General features: G+C 43.4%; 1 protein-coding gene across 1 annotated transcript; it reads left to right on the top strand.

Moving 5' to 3' along the window:
- Positions 1–642: 642 nt before the first annotated feature.
- Positions 643–20,756, top strand: LOC112262584 (NADPH oxidase activator 1-like). Its single transcript, XM_024438212.2, has 11 exons — positions 643–1,806; positions 1,911–1,993; positions 2,248–2,349; positions 3,704–3,820; positions 4,087–4,194; positions 4,447–4,522; positions 10,844–10,915; positions 11,352–11,439; positions 11,743–11,840; positions 18,734–18,857; positions 18,968–20,756. Exons 6-11 carry the CDS (start codon positions 4,472–4,474, stop codon positions 19,096–19,098), a joined length of 564 nt encoding a protein of 187 aa, XP_024293980.1. The 5' UTR covers positions 643–1,806; positions 1,911–1,993; positions 2,248–2,349; positions 3,704–3,820; positions 4,087–4,194; positions 4,447–4,471; the 3' UTR covers positions 19,099–20,756.
- The last annotated feature ends 1,158 nt before the right edge of the window (positions 20,757–21,914 follow it).

The following is a 21,914-nucleotide window of genomic DNA, read 5'->3' on the forward strand; positions in this document are numbered from 1 at the left end:
AAGGACATCTATCTCTGCAGCATTCTGTCAATCAGGCCTTTATGATTGAATGGCCAGACGGAATCCACTCCTCAGTAAAGGGCACATGACAGGCGTTTGCCAAAAGGCACCTAAAGGACTCTCAGATTGTTAGAAACAAGATTCTCTGGTCTGATGAGACCAAGATTGATCTCTTTGGCCTGAATGTCAAGTGTCACGTCTGAAGGAAACCTGGCACCATCTCTACAGTGAAGCATGGTGGTTGCAGCGTCATGCTGTGGGGATGTTTTTCAGCGGCAGGGACTGGGAAACTAGTCAGGATCGAGGGAAAGATGAACGAAGCAAAGTACAAAGAGATCCTTGATGAAAACCTGCTCCAGAGTGCTCAGGACCTCAGACGGTGGCAAAGATTCACCTTCCAACAGGACAACAACCCTAAGCACACAGACAAGACAATGCAGGAGTGGCTTCGGGACAAGTCTCTGAATGTCCTTGAGTAGCCCAGCCAGAGCCTGGACTTGAACCCGATCAAACATCTCTGGAGAGACCTGAAAATAGCTGTTCAGCGACGCTCCTCCAACCAAGCTGACAGAGCTTGAGAGGATCTGCAGAGAAGAATAGGAGAAACTCTCCAAACACAGGTGTGCCAAGCTTGTAGCGTCATACCCAAGAAGACTCGAGGTTGTAATCACTGCAAAAGGTGATTCAATAATGTACTGAGTAAAGGGTCTGAATACTTATGTAAATGTAATATTGGTAGGTAGGAGGGTGGAGATGCCTCTCTATCATGCCTCACTGCAGATATATATATATATATAATGTGAAAAAAAGTCAAGGGCTCTGAATACTTTCCGATTGCACTGTATAGGGTACCCATAGGGCTCTGGTCAAACGTAATGCACTATATAGGGTGTAGGGTGACATTTGAGACCCATCCCTGGTGCATTCCTTGTTTGCAGGAAATGCAAGGGAGGAGGACTTCCTTGTAGTGCAGGGTGGTGACTTCCTCACTGCACCCACAGCTTGCAGCCTCACAGCGGGACTGAAGGTGCTAAGCTGGCATACCTTTCCAGGAACCTTTGACAATAGGTTTGAATCTCCCTGACTCTCTAACATCAAACTTCTTTCCTTTTGTTTATGTTTTTAGTGTGGGAGCACCTGTAAGTAGAGATGATTATTTTTCACATCATTAATATTTGTTTGAGTAGATATTTAATTATGTATGAAAGGCTTGGATACTCTTTAAGAGTCACTCTGTCTAAATCTCCATGCTGTGTTTGCTGAGTATGATGAAGAGCAACTAAATGTTTTTCTTTGTTGTGTTTTCATTCATAAAGGATACCACCCCAGTTATTACACTGTAGGCTTACAATTTGTCATAGTAAACTAGTTACTTTCTTCATTGCACTCAGACATGACAAGGTAATTGTTTAAAGGGACTATCTGGGATTCGAAAAGCAACAAAGGAGCTATATAAACTACAATGGCTATATATAATGTATTTAAAGTCTTATTTAGTGTATTTACCAATTCCAGATTGCCTCTTAAAAAGTGCCATGTGTATACAGTTATTTTGATCCCCACTTGTCCTAACTTTTTTGAGGTACAACTTTAAAATAAATATATATAAAGAAATGTTCCGATCACAGGACGATGTTGTACACAGAGCTGCTGTGGTTGTGGGATGAAGCAGTGAAGGCAGTGGATGCCAGAGACTGGCAGGGAGCCCTGTCTAAACTGAACCAGATCACTGAACCTACCTCCCGTACTCTGTTTCTGACTGCCTCGGCTCACCTTGCCCTGGGGCAGCTGGAGCCTGCCATCCAGGTAAGTCTGGAGGACTGCTGTCAAGAGTGACTGATCAATCTCTGAAAGGACTTCTTTGTGTGTGTATGTGAGTGCGTCTAATATTTATCTGTCGCCCTGTGAAGGCGTTAGACCAGACCATAGCCAAGGATGAGCGACTTGCAGTTGGCTTTTTCCAAAGAGCTGGAACACTCATAATGGCTAGCAGGTAAAGAGATCACTGTACAACGTTATGGTTCCTCTTCTGTCATCTGATGTTGTTCTCTCCTTTATTAAAGTAAACGACAGGATGTACAGGTCAATGTGTATGTACAGCGTTTAGACATCGATTAACATATGAAGGAAAATGGCTGTCTATTCATGTTTTAGATTACACAAGGCAGCCATTATATCTGACATCCCTCTCTCCCTCCCACTCTCTGTGTGTGTGTGTGTGTGTGTGTGTGTGTGTGTGTTCTGCAGGCGGCTCTGAATGACTGTATCTCGGCTCAGAAACACATGAGAGGGAACGTGGTCATTGACTACAGACAGCTGGGGCTACGCTACAAGCTCTACAGCTGGCAGGTACAACAGACTTACACCACAGTGTTATAGATGTAGACTTACACCACAGTGGTATAGATGTACTTGCACATTGCAGGTGTTATAGATGCACCTTACAGGTGTACACCATGTACCAGAAGTGGAGTACAGTACGATGAAACAAGATGTATGTGACAATCCAAATGTATATAGCCCATTGCTCCAAATGGTGACAGATATCTGAGTTAAATATGTAGTCCAGCTATTTTTTAAAACCTTTTCCTGAACAATATCCCAAGTATAAATACAGTAATGTTCACACACTTAAGGGCAAAACAAGTAATTTTGAGCAAAATAGTGTTTTTAGACACAACTGCAATCTTCAAGGAGTTGGTCTGATGTCATCGGCCTCCCTCCATGCTTGTGGGAAAAATAGAGGAGCATGATATGTCATGAAATAACTGGACCACCTTCTGAGATGAGCCTTTTGTTAGGTAAATCAGGTGATTAATGAGGTGAAAAGGAGACTGGAGTGTATCTTTAAGGATGAATCCCAAATGGCACCCTATTCTCTTTAATGGGCACTCATTTTGGCTATGGGACCTGCTATAATAGGGCTCTGGTCAAGATAAGTGCACTATATAGGGAATAGGGTGCCATTTGGGATGCATTTGACAAAAGAACAACTGAGAATATCCCCAGTTCCATTATGTCAACACTTCCATTGTGAGGTCCAAAAGCCAGATAACCCACCTGGTGGGTATGACAAAGCCTCATTGAATGAAGGGAAATAAGTTTAGGAGATTTACTTCATAGTGAAGATGAGGCATATTTCATATTTTTAGCCCAGGGCATGTACAGCTGTGGCTGTGTTTGTCTCAAACTGGGCTAACCAATATGTGTCTGTCTCTCTGGACATGACTATAGGGATTAGATTCAGGAAAAAATATATCAGCTAGAACAAATATGGTTATTGCGTTTGTTTTATTAATGCTCTGTCTTGGGCAGTTGTTGAGTATTACTTTTCTGTGTAATCATATCTGGGCTTAATGACCATGTACTCTTACAATCTCCACCCGGCACAGCCAGAAGAGGACTCAGAGCCTGGTTCCTCTCTAGGTTTCTTCCTAGGTTCCAGCCTTTCTAGGGAGTTTTTCCTAGCCTCCAAACTTCAACATCTGTATTGCTTGCTGTTTGGGGTTTTAGGCAGTTTTTTTGTTTTTGTGTATAAGTACTCTGTGACACCTGCTGATGTAAAAATGGTTTTTATAAATACATTTGATATGGAGAGGGTTATTAGTACACTGTCCCCTAGGGCTCTGGTCAAAAGTAATGCACTACATAGTGAATAGAGTACCATTTGAGACAGACGTTATGTTTCTCTGTGGTTGTCCAGGTCTTGTATAACGCAGCAGCTGTCCACTCCAGGTTGAACCAGTTGGACAAAGCCAGAGACATCCTGCTCTCAGCCTCCCAGGAGAAAGGAGGAGGGGGGCGAGGACTGAACGTGGAGGTGGCTTTACACAGTATAAAACAACATTCACAAACAAACATTGAATTCTCCCTACATAGGGCATAAGTTTTTTTTCTTCTCACTGATCAAGGCACATGGTATGGAAAAACTCCTGTCTCTAACGTCACATAATATTTTGACATTGGCAGGGTGTGGTATGTTCTGTCCAGCGTGGCTGCATTTCTCTCGGTCCTGAATTATCCTCTCTTTCTCTCTTTCTCTCTTTTTCTTTCTCTCTCTTTCTTTGTGTGTGTCTCCACCCCCAGAAGGGAGAGGTGCTGCCCGTCCTCCGGGTGCCAGAGGGAGAGGTGTTCCGGCCCAGGAAACAGAACGTAGAACAGCTGGGAGAGAGAGACTTCCTGGGCAAACCAATGGTTAAGTAAAACCACACCACACTGATGTACAGAGGCACAGTAACATAGAGTACATCCCAATTGGCACCTTATTCCTTATATAGTGTACTACTTTTGATCAGGGCCCTATGGGATCTGGTCAAAATTAATGCACTATGTAGGTTACAGGGTGCCATTTGGGACATATTTATAGTGACATATCTCTGTGTGTGTGCTTGCCTGTGTGTCCGTGTGTGTGTGTCAATCGAATCAGGCCTCTTCCTGTGGTTTCAGGTAATTTCCTCAATGATTCCCAACGATGACTTTGGTGGATTTGAACCTCTCAGGATTTGAACCTCTCAGGACCAATGTAAGACCACATAGCATTGGAAGTACACCTTGTATGTGTCTCAAATTATTCACATTGACTTTCAATTATGTTCCAAAACTTGAATGTTGTTGGAGCAGAACAAATCCTGTAATTATTCTCTCATGGTCATGGACACCAGAAGAAAATAAGCTCAGAACTGATATTTGAATCCAAAAAAAGATATCCATGGTTAATATGGTGGTATGAGGAACATCTTCTTAAGACAAAGGTCTCTGACCGAAACATTGATGATAAATGTACATGAGTGAAATGATGTGTTTATTTTTCTGCAATGTTGATTGGGGTTCTTAATAACTCACTGCAACGCAAGTGAGATAATCATGATAGTGTGCATCTTAACCCTTCACTTCGAATGCTGGCTTTGCCTCCCCTTAGGGAATCTCGCTACATGCGTCTGCGTAACCCCTACATGTCCCAAGCCCCTGGGCAGCTGACGGTGCCTGGGGGAGCCATAGTGTTTCTTTTCAGACAGAGATGGACTGGCCATGGTCATACATGATGGACAGCTGAGAGACACCGGTAAAGAGTGGGTCAACTCATTATACCTGTAAAGAGTGGGTTAACTCATTATACCTGTAAAGAGTGGGTTAACTCATTATACCTGTTAAGAGGGGGTTAACTCCCTATACCTGTAAAGAGTGGGTTAACTCATTATACCTGTAAAGAGTGGGTTAACTCATTATACCTGTAAAGAGTGGGTTAACTCCCTATACCTGTAAAGAGTAGGTTAACTCCCTATACCACCTGTTAAGAGTGGATTAACTCATTATACCTGTAAAGAGTGGGTTAACTCCCTATACCGGTAAAGAGTGGGTTAACTCCCTATACCGGTAAAGAGTGGGTTAACTCCCTATACCTGTAAAGAGTGGGTTAACTCCCTATATCTGTAAAGAGTGGGTTAACTCCCTATACCACCTGTAAAGAGTGGGTTAACTCCCTATACCTGTAAAGAGGGGTTAACTCCATATACCTGTAAAGAGTGGGTTAACTCCCTATACCTGTAAAGAGTGGGTTAACTCCCTATACCTGTAAAGAGGGGGTTAACTCCATATACCTGTAAAGAGTGGGTTAACTCCCTACACCTGTAAAGAGTAGGTTAACTCCCTATACCTGTAAAGAGTGGGTTAACTCCCTATACCTGTAAAGAGGGGTTAACTGTAAAGAGGGGTTAACTCTGTATACTCCTATACCTGTAAAGAGTGTGTTAACTCCCTATACCTGTAAAGAGTACCACCTGTAAAGAGGGGGTTAACTCCCTATACCTGTAAAGAGTGTGTTAACTCCATATACCTGTAAAGAGTGGGTTAACTCCCTATACCTGTAAAGAGTGGGTTAACTCCCTATACCTGTAAAGAGTGGGTTAACTCCATATACCTGTAAAGAGGGGGTTAACTCCATATACCTGTAAAGAGTGGGTTAACTCCCTATACCTGTAAAGAGGGGGTTAACTCCATACACCTGTAAAGAGGGGGTTAACTCCATATACCTGTAAAGAGGGGGTTAACTCCCTATACCTGTAAAGAGGGGGTTAACTCCCTATACCTGTAAAGAGTGGGTTAACTCCATACACCTGTAAAGAGGGGGTTAACTCCATATACCTGTAAAGAGTGGGTTAACTCCATATACCTGTAAAGAGGGGGTTAACTTCCTATACCTGTAAAGAGTGGGTTAACTCCATACACCTGTAAAGAGGGGGTTAACTTCCTATACCTGTAAAGAGTGGGTTAACTCCATACACCTGTAAAGAGGGGGTTAACTCCCTATACCTGTAAAGAGTGGGTTAACTCCATATACCTGTAAAGGTTAACTCCCTATACCTGTAAAGAGTGTTAACTCCTATACCTGTAAAGTTAACTCCCTATACCTGTAAAGAGGGGTTAACTCCATATCTATACTCTGTAAAGAGTGGGTTAACTCCATATACCTGTAAAGAGTGGGTTAACTCCCTATACCTGTAAAGAGTGGGTTAACTCCCTATACCTAACTTAACTCCTATACCTGTAAAGAGTGGGTTAACTCCATATACCTGTAAAGAGTGGGTTAACTCCATATACCTGTAAAGTTTAACTCCCTATACCTGTAAAGAGTGGGTTAACTCCATATACCTGTAAAGAGTGGGTTAACTCCATATACCTGTAAAGAGTGGGTTAACTCCCTATACCTGTAAAGAGTGGTTAACTCCATATACCTGTAAAGAGTGGGTACCTGTAAAGAGTGGGTTAACTCCCTATACCTGTAAAGAGTGGGTTAACTCCCTATACCTGTAAAGAGTGTGTTAACTCCATATACCTGTAAAGAGTGGGTTAACTCCCTAAAGAGTGGTACCTGTAAAGAGTGGGTTAACTCCCTATACCTGTAAAGAGTGGGTTAACTCCATATACCTGTAAAGAGGGGTTAACTCCATATACCTGTAAAGAGTGGGTTAACTCCATATACCTGTAAAGAGTGGGTTAACTCCCTATACCTGTAAAGAGTGGGTTAACTCCCTATACCTGTAAAGAGGGGGTTAACTCCCTATACCTGTAAAGAGTGGGTTAACTCCATATACCTGTAAAGAGGGGGTTAACTCCATATACCTGTAAAGAGTGGGTTAACTCCATATACCTGTAAAGAGTGGGTTAACTCCATATACCTGTAAAGAACTCCATATACCTGTGGGTTAACTCCATATACCTGTAAAGAGTGGGTTAACTCCCTATATCTGTAAAGAGGGTTAACTCCCTATACCTGGGGTTAACTCCCTATACCTGTAAAGAGTGTGTTAACTCCATATACCTGTAAAGAGTGGGTTAACTCCATATACCTTTAAAGACGGGGTTAACTCCCTATATCTGTAAAGAGTGTGTTAACTCCCTATACCTGTAAAGAGTGTGTTAACTCCCTATACCTGTAAAGAGTGGGTTAACTCCCTATACCTGTAAAGAGGGGGTTAACTCCATATACCTGTAAAGAGTGGGTTAACTCCATATACCTGTAAAGAGGGGGTTAACTCCATATACCTGTAAAGAGTGGGTTAACTCCATATACCTGTAAAGAGGGGGTTAACTCCATATACCTGTAAAGAGTGGGTTAACTCCATATACCTTTAAAGACGGGGTTAACTCCATATACCTGTAAAGAGGGGGTTAACTCCATATACCTGTAAAGACTCCATATACCTGGGGGTTAACTCCATATACCTGTAAAGAGTGTGGTTAACTCCATATACCTGTAAAGAGTGGGTTAACTCCATATACCTGTAAAGAGGGGGTTAACTCCCTATACCTGTAAAGAGGGGTTAACTGTAAAGAGTGGGTTAACTCCCTATATCTGTAAAGAGTGGGTTAACTCCCTATACCTGTAAAGAGTGTGTTAACTCCATATACCTGTAAAGATATCTGTAAAGGGGTTAACTCCATATACCTGTAAAGAGTGGGTTAACTCCCTATATCTGTAAAGAGTGGGTTAACTCCCTATATCTGTAAAGAGTGGGTTAACTCCCTATATCTGTAAAGTAAAGAGGGGTTAACTCCCTATATCTGTAAAGAGTGGGTTAACTCCATATACCTGTAAAGAGTGGGTTAACTCCATATCCTGTAAAGAGTGGGTTAACTCCCTATACCTGTAAAGAGTGGGTTAACTCCATATACCTGTAAAGAGGGGGTTAACTCCCTATATACCTGTAAAGAGTGTGTTAACTCCATATACCTGTAAAGAGGGGGTTAACTCCATATACCTGTAAAGAGTGTGTTAACTCCATATACCTGTAAAGAGGGGGTTAACTCCATATACCTGTAAAGAGTGGGTTAACTCCATATACCTGTAAAGAGGGGTTAACTCCCTACACCTGTAAAGAGAGGGTTAACTCCTATACCTGTAAAGAACTCCATATACCTGTAAGGGGGTTAACTCCCTATACCTGTAAAGAGTGGGTTAACTCCATATACCTGTAAAGACGTGGGTTAACTCCCTATACCTGTAAAGAGTGGGTTAACTCCCTATATCTGTAAAGAGTGGGTTAACTCCATATACCTGAAAGAAGAGGGGTTAACTCCATATACCTGTAAAGAGTGGGTTAACTCCATATACCTGTAAAGAGTGGGTTAACTCCCTATACCTGTAAAGAGTGGGTTAACTCCCTATACCTGTAAAGAGTGGGTTAACTCCCTATATCTGTAAAGAGTGGGTTAACTCCCTATACCTGTAAAGAGTGGGTTAACTCCCTATACCTGTAAAGAGTGGGTTAACTCCCTATACCTGTAAAGAGTGGGTTAACTCCCTATACCTGTAAAGAGTGGGTTAACTCCCTATACCTGTAAAGAGTGGGTTAACTCCCTATATCTGTAAAGAGTGGGTTAACTCCCTATACCTGTAAAGAGGGGGTTAACTCCCTATACCTGTAAAGAGTGGGTTAACTCCCTATACCTGTAAAGAGTGGGTTAACTCCCTATATCTGTAAAGAGTGTGTTAACTCCATATACCTTTAAAGAGTGGGTTAACTCCCTACACCTGTAAAGAGTGGGTTAACTCCCTATACCTGTAAAGAGGGGGTTAACTCCCTATACCTGTAAAGAGTGGGTTAACTCCCTATACCTGTAAAGAGTGGGTTAACTCCCTATACCTGTAAAGAGTGGGTTAACTCCCTATACCTGTAAAGAACTCCTATACCTGTAAAGAGGGGTTAACTCCATATACCTGTAAAGACGGGGTTAACTCCATATACCTGTAAAGAGTGGGTTAACTCCCTATACCTGTAAAGAGTGGGTTAACTCCCTATACCTGTAAAGAGTGGGTTAACTCCCTACACCTGTAAAGAGTGGGTTAACTCCCTATACCTGTAAAGAGGGGGTTAACTCCCTATACCTGTAAAGAGTGGGTTAACTCCCTATACCTGTAAAGAGTGGGTTAACTCCCTATACCTGTAAAGAGGGGGTTAACTCATTATACCTGTAAAGAGGGGGTTAACTCCCTATACCTGTAAAGAGTGGGTTAACTCCCTATACCTGTAAAGAGTGGGTTAACTCATTATACCTGTAAAGAGTGGGTTAACTCCTATACCTGTAAAGAGTGGGTTAACTCCCTATACCTGTAAAGAGTGGGTTAACTCCCTATACCTGTAAAGAGTGGGTTAACTCCCTATACCTGTAAAGAGTGGGTTAACTCATTATACCTGTAAAGAGTGGGTTACCTCCCTATACCTATGTAAAGAGTGGGTTAACTCCCTATACCTGTAAAGAGTGGGTTAACTCCCTATACCTGTAAAGAGTGGGTTAACTCCCTATACCTGTAAAGAGTGGGTTAACTCCCTATACCTGTAAAGAGTGGGTTAACTCCCTATACCTGTAAAGAGTGGGTTAACTCCCTATACCTGTAAAGAGTGTGTTAACTCCATATACCTTTAAAGACGGGGTTAACTCCATATACCTGTAAAGAGTGGGTTAACTCCCTATATCTGTAAAGAGTGGGTTAACTCCATATACCTGTAAAGACGGGGTTAACTCCCTATACCTGTAAAGAGTGGGTTAACTCCATATACCTGTAAAGAGTGGGTTAACTCCCTATACCTGTAAAGAGTGGGTTAACTCCCTATATCTGTAAAGAGTGGGTTAACTCCCTATATCTGTAAAGAGTGTGTTAACTCCATATACCTTTAAAGACGGGGTTAACTCCATACACCTGTAAAGAGGGGGTTAACTCCCTATACCTGTAAAGAGGGGGTTATCTCATTATACCTTTAAAGAGTGGGTTATCTCATTATACCTTTAAAGAGGGGGTTATCTCATTATACCTTTAAAGAGGGGGTGAACTCCATATACCTGTAAAGAGGGGGTTAACTCCCTACACCTGTTAAGAGGGGGTTAACTCCATATACCTGTAAAGAGTGGGTTAACTCCATACACCTGTAAAGAGGGGGTTAACTCCATACACCTGTAAATAATGTGTGCTGTCTGGGAGGGTTGAGGATTGAGCAGTAGACACATTTCTGTTGTTTGCTGTAATGTATGATCAATAAAGTTGTATTGTATAGTAGCAACTAGCTAGGATCTTCTATAAATGAATTAGAAAGCACATAAGAATAATGCAATACTTCCACATTCCACAAGAGGCTCTGCTGTCCCCTAGTTGTCTGTCCCTTGCCCCCACCCCCTCCATTGGCTGTATCAGTAATAGCCATGTCATTACATCTCCCCTTTCCTAACACAGCAAGACCAACTCCTTTTATTTTGGACCCGCCTTCTTTCTGTACGATTGTATATCTATGCCGTAAAAATGTTTGATTTATCACTCATCTTCCCTTTTTTCCCCTCTTTCGTGGATTAGAAAGGACTTTTCCCCATGACCCTGCTGGACCCAGTGGATGTCAACAAGTCCAAAGGCAGAAAAAAAAATAAAGTAAGGCTTTCTATCTTATTCTTAGAGTTTCTAATTTCATCACATTTGTATGTTTTACTAAGACAATGTAGCTATTTCCATAGTGCTGAACAGAATGTGACAATCCAGTAACTTCAGGTGTTTAATCTCATCTGGGTTGTTCTCTCAATGTTCAGTTTTAGAGTAATGCTTAACAGAGCTGTATTTTAACTCTCCTCCTCTACCCACAGACAGTGAAAACATTTGTAGACCTATTCATGTGTATCAAAGCTGCACCTGCTTAACACTGTGAAGGACAGACAGGGTTGTTGAATACCCTTGGATTTTAACAATGAGTGGATGAGGTGTCACAAGAGGAATAGCAATTATAAGCCCAGCCTGTCTGGATGTTTCACTGCTGTAATGGAAGGCACAGAGAGCGGTGTTACCTTGACTACTCTGGTTGTGTCCTCCACAGAGTATTCCCAGTGGGATCCCCCTCCCACCGGGGCTCAAGCCGCCCACTCGCCCACAGAGCCAGCTTAGCCACGAAGAACCTCCACAGGGTAGGCTCACCTCATTTAACCCCACTGGCAGAATGCAAGACACCAAGGGGGTGGAGCTAGGCCATGCCAGCATCCATCTTAACCTTTAAAGCACCTTTATGTTAATTAAATAACAATAATGATTGTTATTATTGAACTATTATAGTCTTTTTCATTACACAAAGAATCTCAAAGTGCTTTAAATCATATTGTAACAGTCGTCATTCTACCAGCCCCATGAACTATAAATGTGTTCATTTTACACTCACTGATTATTGTACAAGTGTTCAGCCTCTTAAATCTTGTGCTATATATCATCTGCAGAGAGGCCTGATAGAGAGGCATCTCCACCCTCCTACCTACCAACCACCTCCACCCCGCCACCCAGGTACCCATCCACGGTGGACAGTCCTACTGAGCTGGTGAGTAAAGGCTCTGACTTCATCTGTGTTTTTATCTGAGTGTGTAACTCTTTATCTCTGTCGCAAATAACACATGTAAAGGTAAAATGAACATTAAGATAATACAATGTATTTCTCTGAAGTCATCAGGTCCAAACAATTAGTACATCTGTCCTCCAGTTGGTTGAAGAAAAATGTTTGTCAGCCACAGGAGGTTGGTGGCACCTTAATTGGGGAGGACGGGCTTGTGGTAATGGCTGGAGTGGAATAAGTGGAATGTCATCGAATACATCAAACACCTGCTTTCTATGTGTTTGAGGCCATTCCATTCACTCCGTTCCAGCCATTATGATGATCAAATCAAATCAAATTTTATTTGTCACATACACATGGTTAGCAGATGTTAATGCAAGTGTAGCGAAATGCTTGTGCTTCTAGTTCCGACAATGCAGTAATAACCAACAAGTAATCTAGCTAACAATTCCAAAACTACTACCTTATAGACACAAGTGTAAGGGGATAAAGAATATGTACATAAAGATATATGAGTGAGTGATGGTACAGAGCGGCAGTATGTAAACAAAGTGGCATAGTTAAAGTGGCTAGTGATACATGTATTACATAAAGATGCAGTAGATGATATAGAGTACAGTATATACATATGAGATGAATAATGTAGGGTATGTAAACATTATATTAGGTAGCATTGTTTAAAGTGGCTAGTGATACATTTTACATCATTTCCCATCAATTCCCATTATTAAAGTGGCTGGAGTTGAGTCAGTGTGTTGGCAGCAGCCACTCAATGTTAGTGGTGGCTGTTTAACAGTCTGATGGCCTTGAGATAGAAGCTGTTTTTCAGTCTCTCGGTCCCAGCTTTGATGCACCTGTACTGACCTCGCCTTCTGGATGATAGCGGGGTGAACAGGCAGTGGCTCGGGTGGTTGTTGTCCTTGATGATCTTTATGGCCTTCCTGTGACATCGGGTGGTGTAGGTGTCCTGGAGGGCAGGTAGTTTGCCCCCGGTGATGCGTTGTGCAGACCTCACTAACCTCTGGAGAGCCTTACGGTTGTGGGCGGAGCAGTTGCTGTACCAGGCGGTGATACAGCCCGCCAGTATGCTCTCGATTGTGCATCTGTAAAAGTTTGTGAGTGCTTTTGGTGACAAGCCAAATTTCTTCAGCCTCCTGAGGTTGAAGAGGCGCTGCTGCGCCTTCTTCACGATGCTGTCTGTGTGGGTGGACCAATTCAGTTTGTCTGTGATGTGTACGCCGAGGAACTTAAAACTTACTACCCTCTCCACTACTGTTCCATCAATGTGGATAGGGGGGTGGTCCTTCTGCTGTTTCCTGAAGTCCACAATCATCTCCTTAGTTTTGTTGACGTTGAGTGTGAGGTTATTTTCCTGACACCACACTCCGAGGGCCCTCACCTCCTCCCTGTAGGCCGTCTCGTCGTTGTTGGTAATCAAGCCTACCACTGTTGTGTCGTCCGCAAACTTGATGATTGAGTTGGAGGCGTGCGTGGCCACGCAGTCGTGGGTGAACAGGGAGTACAGGAGAGGGCTCAGAACGCACCCTTGTGGGGCCCCAGTGTTGAGGATCAGCGGGGTGGAAATGTTGTTGCCTATCCTCACCACCTGGGGGCGGCCCGTCAGGAAGTCCAGTACCCAGTTGCACAGGGCGGGGTCGAGACCCAGGGTCTCGAGCTTGATGACGAGCTTGGAGGGCACTATGGTGTTAAATGCCGAGCTGTAGTCGATGAACAGCATTCTCACGTAGGTATTCCTCTTGTCCAGATGGGTTAGGGCAGTGTGCAGTGTGGTTGAGATTGCATCGTCTGTGGACCTATTTGGGCGGTAAGCAAATTGGAGTGGGTCTAGGGTGTCAGGTAGGGTGAAGGTGATATGGTCCTTCACTAGTCTCTCAAAGCACTTCATGATGACGGAAGTGAGTGCTACGGGGCGGTAGTCGTTTAGCTCAGTTACCTTAGCTTTCTTGGGAACAGGAACAACGGTGGCCCTCTTGAAGCATGTGGGAACAACAGACTGGGATAGGGATTGATTGAATATGTCCGTAAACACACCAGCCAGCTGGTCTGCGCATGCTCTGAGGGCTTGGCTGGGGATGCCGTCTGGGCCTGCAGCCTTGCGAGGGTTGACACGTTTAAATGTTTTCCTCACGTCGGCTGCAGTGAAGGAGAGTCCGCATGTTTTAGTTGCGGGCCGTGTCAGTGGCACTGTATTGTCCTCAAAGCGGGCAAAAAGTTATTTAGTCTGCCTGGGAGCAAGACATCCTGGTCCGTGACTGGGCTGGTTTTCTTTTTGTAATCCGTGATTGACTGTAGACCCTGCCACATACCTCTTGTGTCTGAGCCGTTGAATTGAGATTCTACTTTGTCTCTATACTGACGCTTAGCTTGTTTGATTGCCTTGCGGAGGGAATAGTTACACTGTTTGTATTCGGTCATGTTTCCGGTCACCTTGCCCTGATTAAAAGCAGTGGTTCGGGCTTTCAGTTTCACGGAATGCTGTCATCAATCCACGGTTTCTGGTTTGGGAATGTTTTAATCGTTGCTATGGGAACAACATCTTCAACGCACGTGATCCGTCCTCCCCTCAGCAGCCTCCACTGGTGTCAGCCTGACTGGAAGAAGGACCATTTGACATAATCCAGTATGTTGTGCTGTACTTCTAGTTGCTTCTAGATGGGTTTACATACTGTACACTAGGCAGATGGAATTGTGGATAATTTCTCATTTATTTTATGACTCATAATTTTCAAGTGTCAGATGTAATACAATGCTGATGATTTGGCCTGATTAAGTCAATGCAAAGCCCCGGGGAGGGAGAAGTTGTCAGGTAAAAATATATTCTGGACTATTTAAGACTAGCTTTTGTGCCTCAGCATGTCAGAATGACCTGAATGATTTTCGTAAGAAGAAATGACCTCTTAAAAAACTCTGATGGCCGCGCCAAAACGTATGGAACTTGTGTAAGTCCTGTTCTACTTTTACACAAAATTCCTGACAGACTGGCTGGCTGGGGAAAAGCAAGAGGTTTCAGTGAGTGTTCTGCAGAGTTTTCTCCATTTCCATTCAGTCAATACTGCCAATACCTGTTAAACTACTTATGTTAGGAGACCTGAGTGGGTACATTGTTCGGAACAAAAACATCTAGATTTCCTTGAGATCATTTACTGTGATAAGGGAATCATTAGCTACCAGTGTTTAGTATGTGCTGTTTGAAATACTTTCCATCACCCCTAGGTTCAAATACTATTTGAAATCATTTTTAAATACTTACTAGGCTTGATTTAGTTTGACAGGCACAATAGAATAGTCGCTAAAGTGCAAGTCCTGTTCATCTAGCACTCCAGGCAGACTAAAACAAGCGCTTAAAGTATTTGAAAGATTCCTCCATCGTTAACAAAATGGAAAGGTCAGATGCTTTATTATCTATTCCCTTTATGGGCTCTGGGCTACCCTATGCACTCCGGTCAAAAGAAGGGCACTACAGACGGAATAGGGTGCCATGTGGGACAATGACCTATGATACAATGTGTTGTGTGTTGATATTCTAGTTTGTCCCTTTAGGGCACCTGTAACACCCCCCTTTTTACGTACATTGGAATGCTTGGAATGTTTTGTCCTGTGAAAGGCATTAAACAATGCCTGTGTTAGTTTCTACTCCCGTCTCATGTCCTTATATTAGTTGTAGAAGTAATACAGTGTGTTATACAACACAACTGGCGATGAGAATGAAACGTTCTCACGTTTGTGTTCTTTATCTTCGGTGAGATTGTTCCAGTGAGAGGAAGCGTGATTGTTACAGTTGAGCTCAACAAACAGAAGGTAATGCTACGTCTCTACAACGTGAAAGGCAACCATCCAGCATCGCTAGGACGCACATGGCAGGGAAAAGATCAAACTAAACTGTCAGGAAATTCAAATGGTTGCAAAAGAGGACACAAACCTACAAGGGATATTGAGGAAACACAAGGATGTGTTCAAAGGAGAACTTGGCAGTATGAAGGACAGTTAAACGCTAGACCTGTCCCATACGCCATAAAACCAAAAATTGAAACTGAGCTAAACAGACAAGTTGAGAGTGGAGTATTGGATCCAGTGAATGTTAGTGAATGGGCGACACCCATTGTTCCAGTCATACAAAAAGATGGATCACTCAGACTGTGGTGATTTCAGTCACCATTAACCCAGTCTTGACTGCTGAAAAAGATCCACTACCCCTCATTGACAAGCTCTTTTCTGGTTTAGCTGGAGGACAAATTCAGTAAGATAGACTTATGTCAGGCCTATCAACAGATGCATGTGGACCAAGAGTCACAAGAACTGTTGACCACAGTGACTCCCAAAGGACTGTACGCCTTATGGCGTTGGTGCTGTTGTCTCACACATCATGCCATCAGGGGAAGAAAGGCCAATTGCTTTCAAATCACGGACCTTAAGTAAAAACTTACCTTAAGTAAAGATCGAGGGTGAATCGCTCGCCATCGTGTTTGGAGTTATGAAATTTAATCAGTTTCTGTTTGGCCGATGATTCACAGTGCTGATGGACCATAGACCCCTCACCTCCATCTTTGTTCCCAACACCGCCATTCCATCAGTTGCAGCCATCCGCATGCAGCGATGGGCATTACTGTTATCTGCTCACCAGTACGATATCAAGTCCAGAAAGTCTGAGCAGCACTGCAATAAAGACAGCCTCTCAAGGCTTCCCTTCCCTGTCACACACACTGAACACTCGCAGACTGAAGGAGGAGAAATGAGCACACAGTTCAGTTTGGATGCTTGCTATGGGGTTTTCGAATCACCATACCGCCGCCACTTAGACATAAGGCGCTTGAACTCCATTCAGGGCACTGTGGCATGGTGTGAATGAAGGAGATTGCACACAGCTACTTTTAGTGGCCCGGTTTGGACGCAGCTATCGAAGACAAGGCCAAGACAAGGACGAGTCCACATAGTCTATGCAGGCCCACCGGAGGATCGTATGTTCTTAGTCGTAGTTGACGCACGCAGCAAATAGCCTGAGGTCACAGTGATGAAGAGCACCTCAGCGGAGAGGACCATCGAAGTGCTACAGTCAATCTTCAGTCGCTTCAGACTGCCGACTCAAGTCGTTAGCGATAATGGACCACAATGGGTATCTGAAGAGTTCCGGTCATTCATGGAAGCAAATGGAATTCAGCACATCAAGTCAGTGCCGTGTCACCCTGCAACAAACGGCCTCGCTGACAGATTGGTCCAGACGATGAATCAAGCTTTAAAATCATCACAAGGGAACGGGTCCTTAACCACCTACCTGTTGACCTACAGAACCACCTACCTGTTGACCTACAGAACCACCTACCTGTTGACCTACAGAACCACCTACCTGTTGACCTACAGAACCACCTACCTGTTGACCTACAGAACCACCTACCTGTTGACCTACAGAACCACCTACCTGTTGACCTACAGAACCACCTACCTGTTGACCTACAGAACCACCTACCTGTTGACCTACAGAAACGCCCCCCCATGCTACAATCAAAGAGGCACCTGTGTCAGCCATGATGAAAAGACAGCTTTGCACGTGGCTCGACCTCCTGAGACCTCCAAAGACGAAACAGCTACTGGATACCTACCATGACTACGAGGCATCACCTGAACATCCACTGCATCAACCTATAAATGTGGAAAGTGCTCCAGACTCACTCGAACCAGCCAGAGTGCCCACTCAGGGTAATGTTGGGCACCAGTCTGGGCATACACCATCACCACTCAGACTCAGACAATGTGACTGTAGACTCACCTGTACATTGTCATTACCCTGCAAGAGAAAGATGACACACAGAAAGGTTGAATATTTAGTTCGGCCTAACCTCCGACATTGGGGCAGAATACACCCTAGGATACAGTCTGGGAACTGAGGCAGTCTACCCTCTTTCCCTAGTTCAGCCTAACCTCCGACATTGGGGCAGAATACACCCTAGGATCCAGTCTGGGAACTGAGGCAGTCTACCCTCTTTCCCTAGTTCAGCCTAACCTCCGACATTGGGGCAGAATACACCCTAGGATCCAGTCTGGGAACTGAGGCAGTCTACCCTCTTTCCCTAGTTCAGACTAACCTCCGACATTGGAGCAGAATACTCCCCAGGATCCAGTCTGGGAACTGAGGCAGTCTACCCTCTTTCCCTAGTTCAGCCTAACCTCCGACATTGGGGCAGAATACACCCTAGGATCCAGTCTGGGAACTGAGGCAGTCTACCCTCTTTCCCTAGTTCAGCCTAACCTCCGACATTGGGGCAGAATACTCCCCAGGATCCAGTCTGGGAACTGAGGCAGTCTACCCTCTTTCCCTAGTTCAGCCTAACCTCCGACATTGGGGCAGAATACACCCTAGGATCCAGTCTGGGAACTGAGGCAGTCTACCCTCTTTCCCTAGTTCAGACTAACCTCCGACATTGGGGCAGAATACACCCTAGGATCCAGTCTGGGAACTGAGGCAGTCTACCCTCTTTGCCTAGTTCAGAAAAGGTTATTCTGAAAAAAGATTTTATTTACCTTAAGAGAGCAGTTATGTTAAAAAAAAAAAAAATATTCAAAACAGTGAATATTTACTTTTTCCTTATGAGGCATGAAAAGTAAAGGGGAATATGTTGTGTATTGATATTCTAGTTTGTCCCTTTAGGGCACCTGTAACACCCCCCTTTTTAAGTACATTGGAATATTTGGACTGTTATGTGTCAGTTTCTACTCCTGTCCTTATATTAGCTGTAGAAGTAATACAGTGTGTTATACAACACAGTGTATGTAGCACAGACCCATCTTGAACTGAAATGCCTCAATGGAATGTGTGGCTAACTGCTGAGTGAAAGCTAACCTGTGTGTTCCTCTGCTCTCTCTGTCAGACCGAGGACCCTCTGGCCAACTGTACCATTCTCTACCAGATGGTGGCACTGTGTGACTATGCAGCTGAGGGACCAGAGGATTTGGAGTTCAGCGAGGGAGACACTATTGACATTCTCAGTGAAGGTAACGGAACGGGAGAAATGATTAAGTGTTGTGTGTTTTAAGTGAACAGTAAGTATGTCACCTCCTACTCTGAATAATGAGCCTCCTCTCTCTCCCCCCCTGTCTGCCAGTCAATGAAGAGTGGCAGGAGGGTCACTGTGCTGGTAACATTGGCATCTTCCCCAGCCTTTTTGCCTACCGGGAAGGAGAGGCCCCCTCAACCATCGATCGGATGACCCTGTTGCTATCAAAAAAGGAATAGGCTCAACTCTTGCTCACAGTTAACAACTTGATACTTTATTTAAGTTAAAATGATGACGGCTGTCAACGGCCTTCATCAGAATCAGTACGGAGACGATGCAGCATGTCATCTCTTGGTGTGCTTCTGTGGTTGTCTGATGAAGGACTACATCATTGGGTTTGCTGCATGCCTGACCAAGCCACGGACATTTTCCATCCACTCAGAGGGAATAGAGTGGGCATACTGGGTAGCATTTGACCAACAGGTCAAACTTAAAGTGTTTCACCTCTTCTACTTACTGTCAACTGCTGTGAATGAATGTGAACCACTGTTATACTCTTATATGGTTGTTACTTCCTCCATGATCATGTAAACCTGTTAAACTAAAGAAGATCTAGTGGTAAGAATGGTGATGTTTACTTTTGTTGAAGAAAACATAATAAGTCTGTTGTGGAAATCCTACACAGGGACACTCAATGTCAATCTTAAAGGAATCATTGTTTATTAACAGTTAACTGGGGAGGTTACTACAAACTTGATGCACCATAGAACATAACATCGAGGCATTCCTGTTAGATCTCTTATATACAGCTTACAGACACATAACATAGGCAGGATTTAGCTTGTTCCTCATTCATAATGAATTCTTCATTCATGTTTGGTTCATGCATGTGACAGACCAATACCTCACGAGGCTTCTTCTCTCCAAGCTGTGACCTTGAAAGGGAGATAACCTTTCGTTCTCAAAACAAGGTTCTGGGCATACAGATAGTGAGGATCTGTTCAATCAGGCACTTACATGAACACAGAAATTGGTTATTAGAAAAGCACAAACACAACTCAATTCATGAAATAGGACATGCAATGCAATAATCACATTCCCTAATTCCATTAAAGCTAATTTACTTGATTGCCCACATTGAACAAACTTCATAACATGTATAGACTTCCAGTCTTTCTTAACAGGGCTCTGGACTGACTGGTAGAAAAATAGAAGCCTGAGTCTGTGTGAATGAAGTGTAAGGGTAGAGGACCTTGGCTGTATCCCAAATAGCACCCTTTTCCCTATGTAGTGCACTGCATTTAACCAGGGCCTACAGGGCTCTGGTCGAAAGTAGTGCGCTGTGTAGGGAATAGGTAGCCATTTGGCACTCACATCTTAGTTGGCTGTGCAGTAGAAGTGCAGTGGTCTAGGCTTTAGTTAGTCACTACACAGGAAAATGTCAGGTACTTTTAGCTGTCGTCACAAATGATAGTTATGAAAAAGAAGGGGCGCAATGAAGCATCAAAGAACTCCATTCAGATGGCTTATTAAACCAGAGTCCTTTAGTAATTAGGCTCAGTCTGTTCCCATGTGAAGCATTTACGTCCACCCACCCATCCTCTGGTAGAACTCAGGGACTATTGTTGTACACCTACCAGGGATAATGGATGCATTATGTGGTGGATACACAATCTATTTGAGAGTGTGAATAATGTAGTCAACAACAGTGAATCTGTATTACAGGGTAACTCCTACATATTTACATCATTGATGAGATGACGCTTGCAAAATGAATGACAAAATCGTGTGTTCAAAACTATCCCAAACCAAACACACCTGGTCTGATTCTATACTGAACAAACAATATAAAACGCAACATGTAAAGTGTTGGTCCCATGTTTCATGAACTGAAATAAAAGAGTCCAAAATGTTCCATATGCACAAAAAAGCTTATTTATCTCAAATTTTACGCACAAATTTGTTTGCATCCCTGTTAGTGAGCATTTCTACGATAATCCATCCACCTGGCCGGTGTGGCATATCAAGAAGCTGATTAAACAGCATGATCATTACACAGGTGCACCTTTTCCTGGGGACAATAAAAGGTCACTCTAAAATGTGAATTAAATGTGCAATTCGGCGTTATAACTGATTTCAGTGGGCAAATGTTAATCTTCGATGGCCACTGGCACGCTGGAGAAGTGTGCTCTTCACGGATTAATCCTGATTTTAACTGTACGGGGCAAATGACAGACAACATGTATGGCGTAGTGTGGGTGAGAGATTTACTGATGTCAACATTGTGAACAGAGTACCCCATGGTGGTGATGGGGTTATGGTATGGGCAGGCATAAGCTACGGACAACGAACACAATTGCATTTTATTGATGTCAATTTGAATGCATAGAGATACCGTGACGAGATCCTGAGGCCCATTGTCGTGCCGTTCATCCCCCGCCATCACCTCATGTTTCAACATGATTATTCATGGCCTCATGTCGCAAGGATCTGTACACAAATCCTGGAACCTGAAAATGTCCCAGTTCTTCCATGGCCTGCATACTCACCAGACATGTCACCCATTGAGCATGTTTGGGATGCTCTGGATCGACATGTACGACAAAGTGTTGCAGTTCCCACCTATATCAAGCAACTTCACACAGCCATTGAAGAGGAGTGGGACAACATTCCACAGGCCACAATCAACAGCCTGATCAACTATATGTGAAGGAGATGTGTCATGAGTCTGCATGAGTCTAATGGTGGTCACACCAGATACTGACTGGTTTTCTGATCCTCCCCCCTACCTTTTATTTAAGGTATCTGTGACCAAAAGACGCATATCTGTATTCCCAGTCATGTGAAATCCATAGATTAGGGCCACATTTATTTATTTATGTCAGTTGACTGATTACCTTATATAAACTGTAACTCAGTAAAATCTTTAAAATTGTAGTGTTTATATTTTTATTCAGTGTATATAAATCTGTAATCTTATCTCATCTCACTCTTTCAATATATCCTAATATTTTCTGAATCTGTAGATACATAGCAATGCATCCACATTAAGCCG

Source organism: Oncorhynchus tshawytscha, linkage group LG12 (genome assembly GCF_018296145.1).
Source record: "Oncorhynchus tshawytscha isolate Ot180627B linkage group LG12, Otsh_v2.0, whole genome shotgun sequence".
Taxonomy (NCBI): Eukaryota; Metazoa; Chordata; class Actinopteri; order Salmoniformes; family Salmonidae; genus Oncorhynchus; species Oncorhynchus tshawytscha.

Excerpts from the sequence above, each read along its gene's own strand:
- LOC112262584 (XM_024438212.2), top strand. The coding sequence starts at position 4,472 with ATGACTTTGGTGGATTTGAACCTCTCAGGATTTGAACCTCTCAGGACC. Across the intron at positions 10,916-11,351 it reads AAGGCAGAAAAAAAAATAAA|AGTATTCCCAGTGGGATCCC; the intron begins GTAAGGCTTTCT and ends TGTCCTCCACAG. Across the intron at positions 11,440-11,742 it reads CCACGAAGAACCTCCACAGG|AGAGGCCTGATAGAGAGGCA; the intron begins GTAGGCTCACCT and ends TATCATCTGCAG.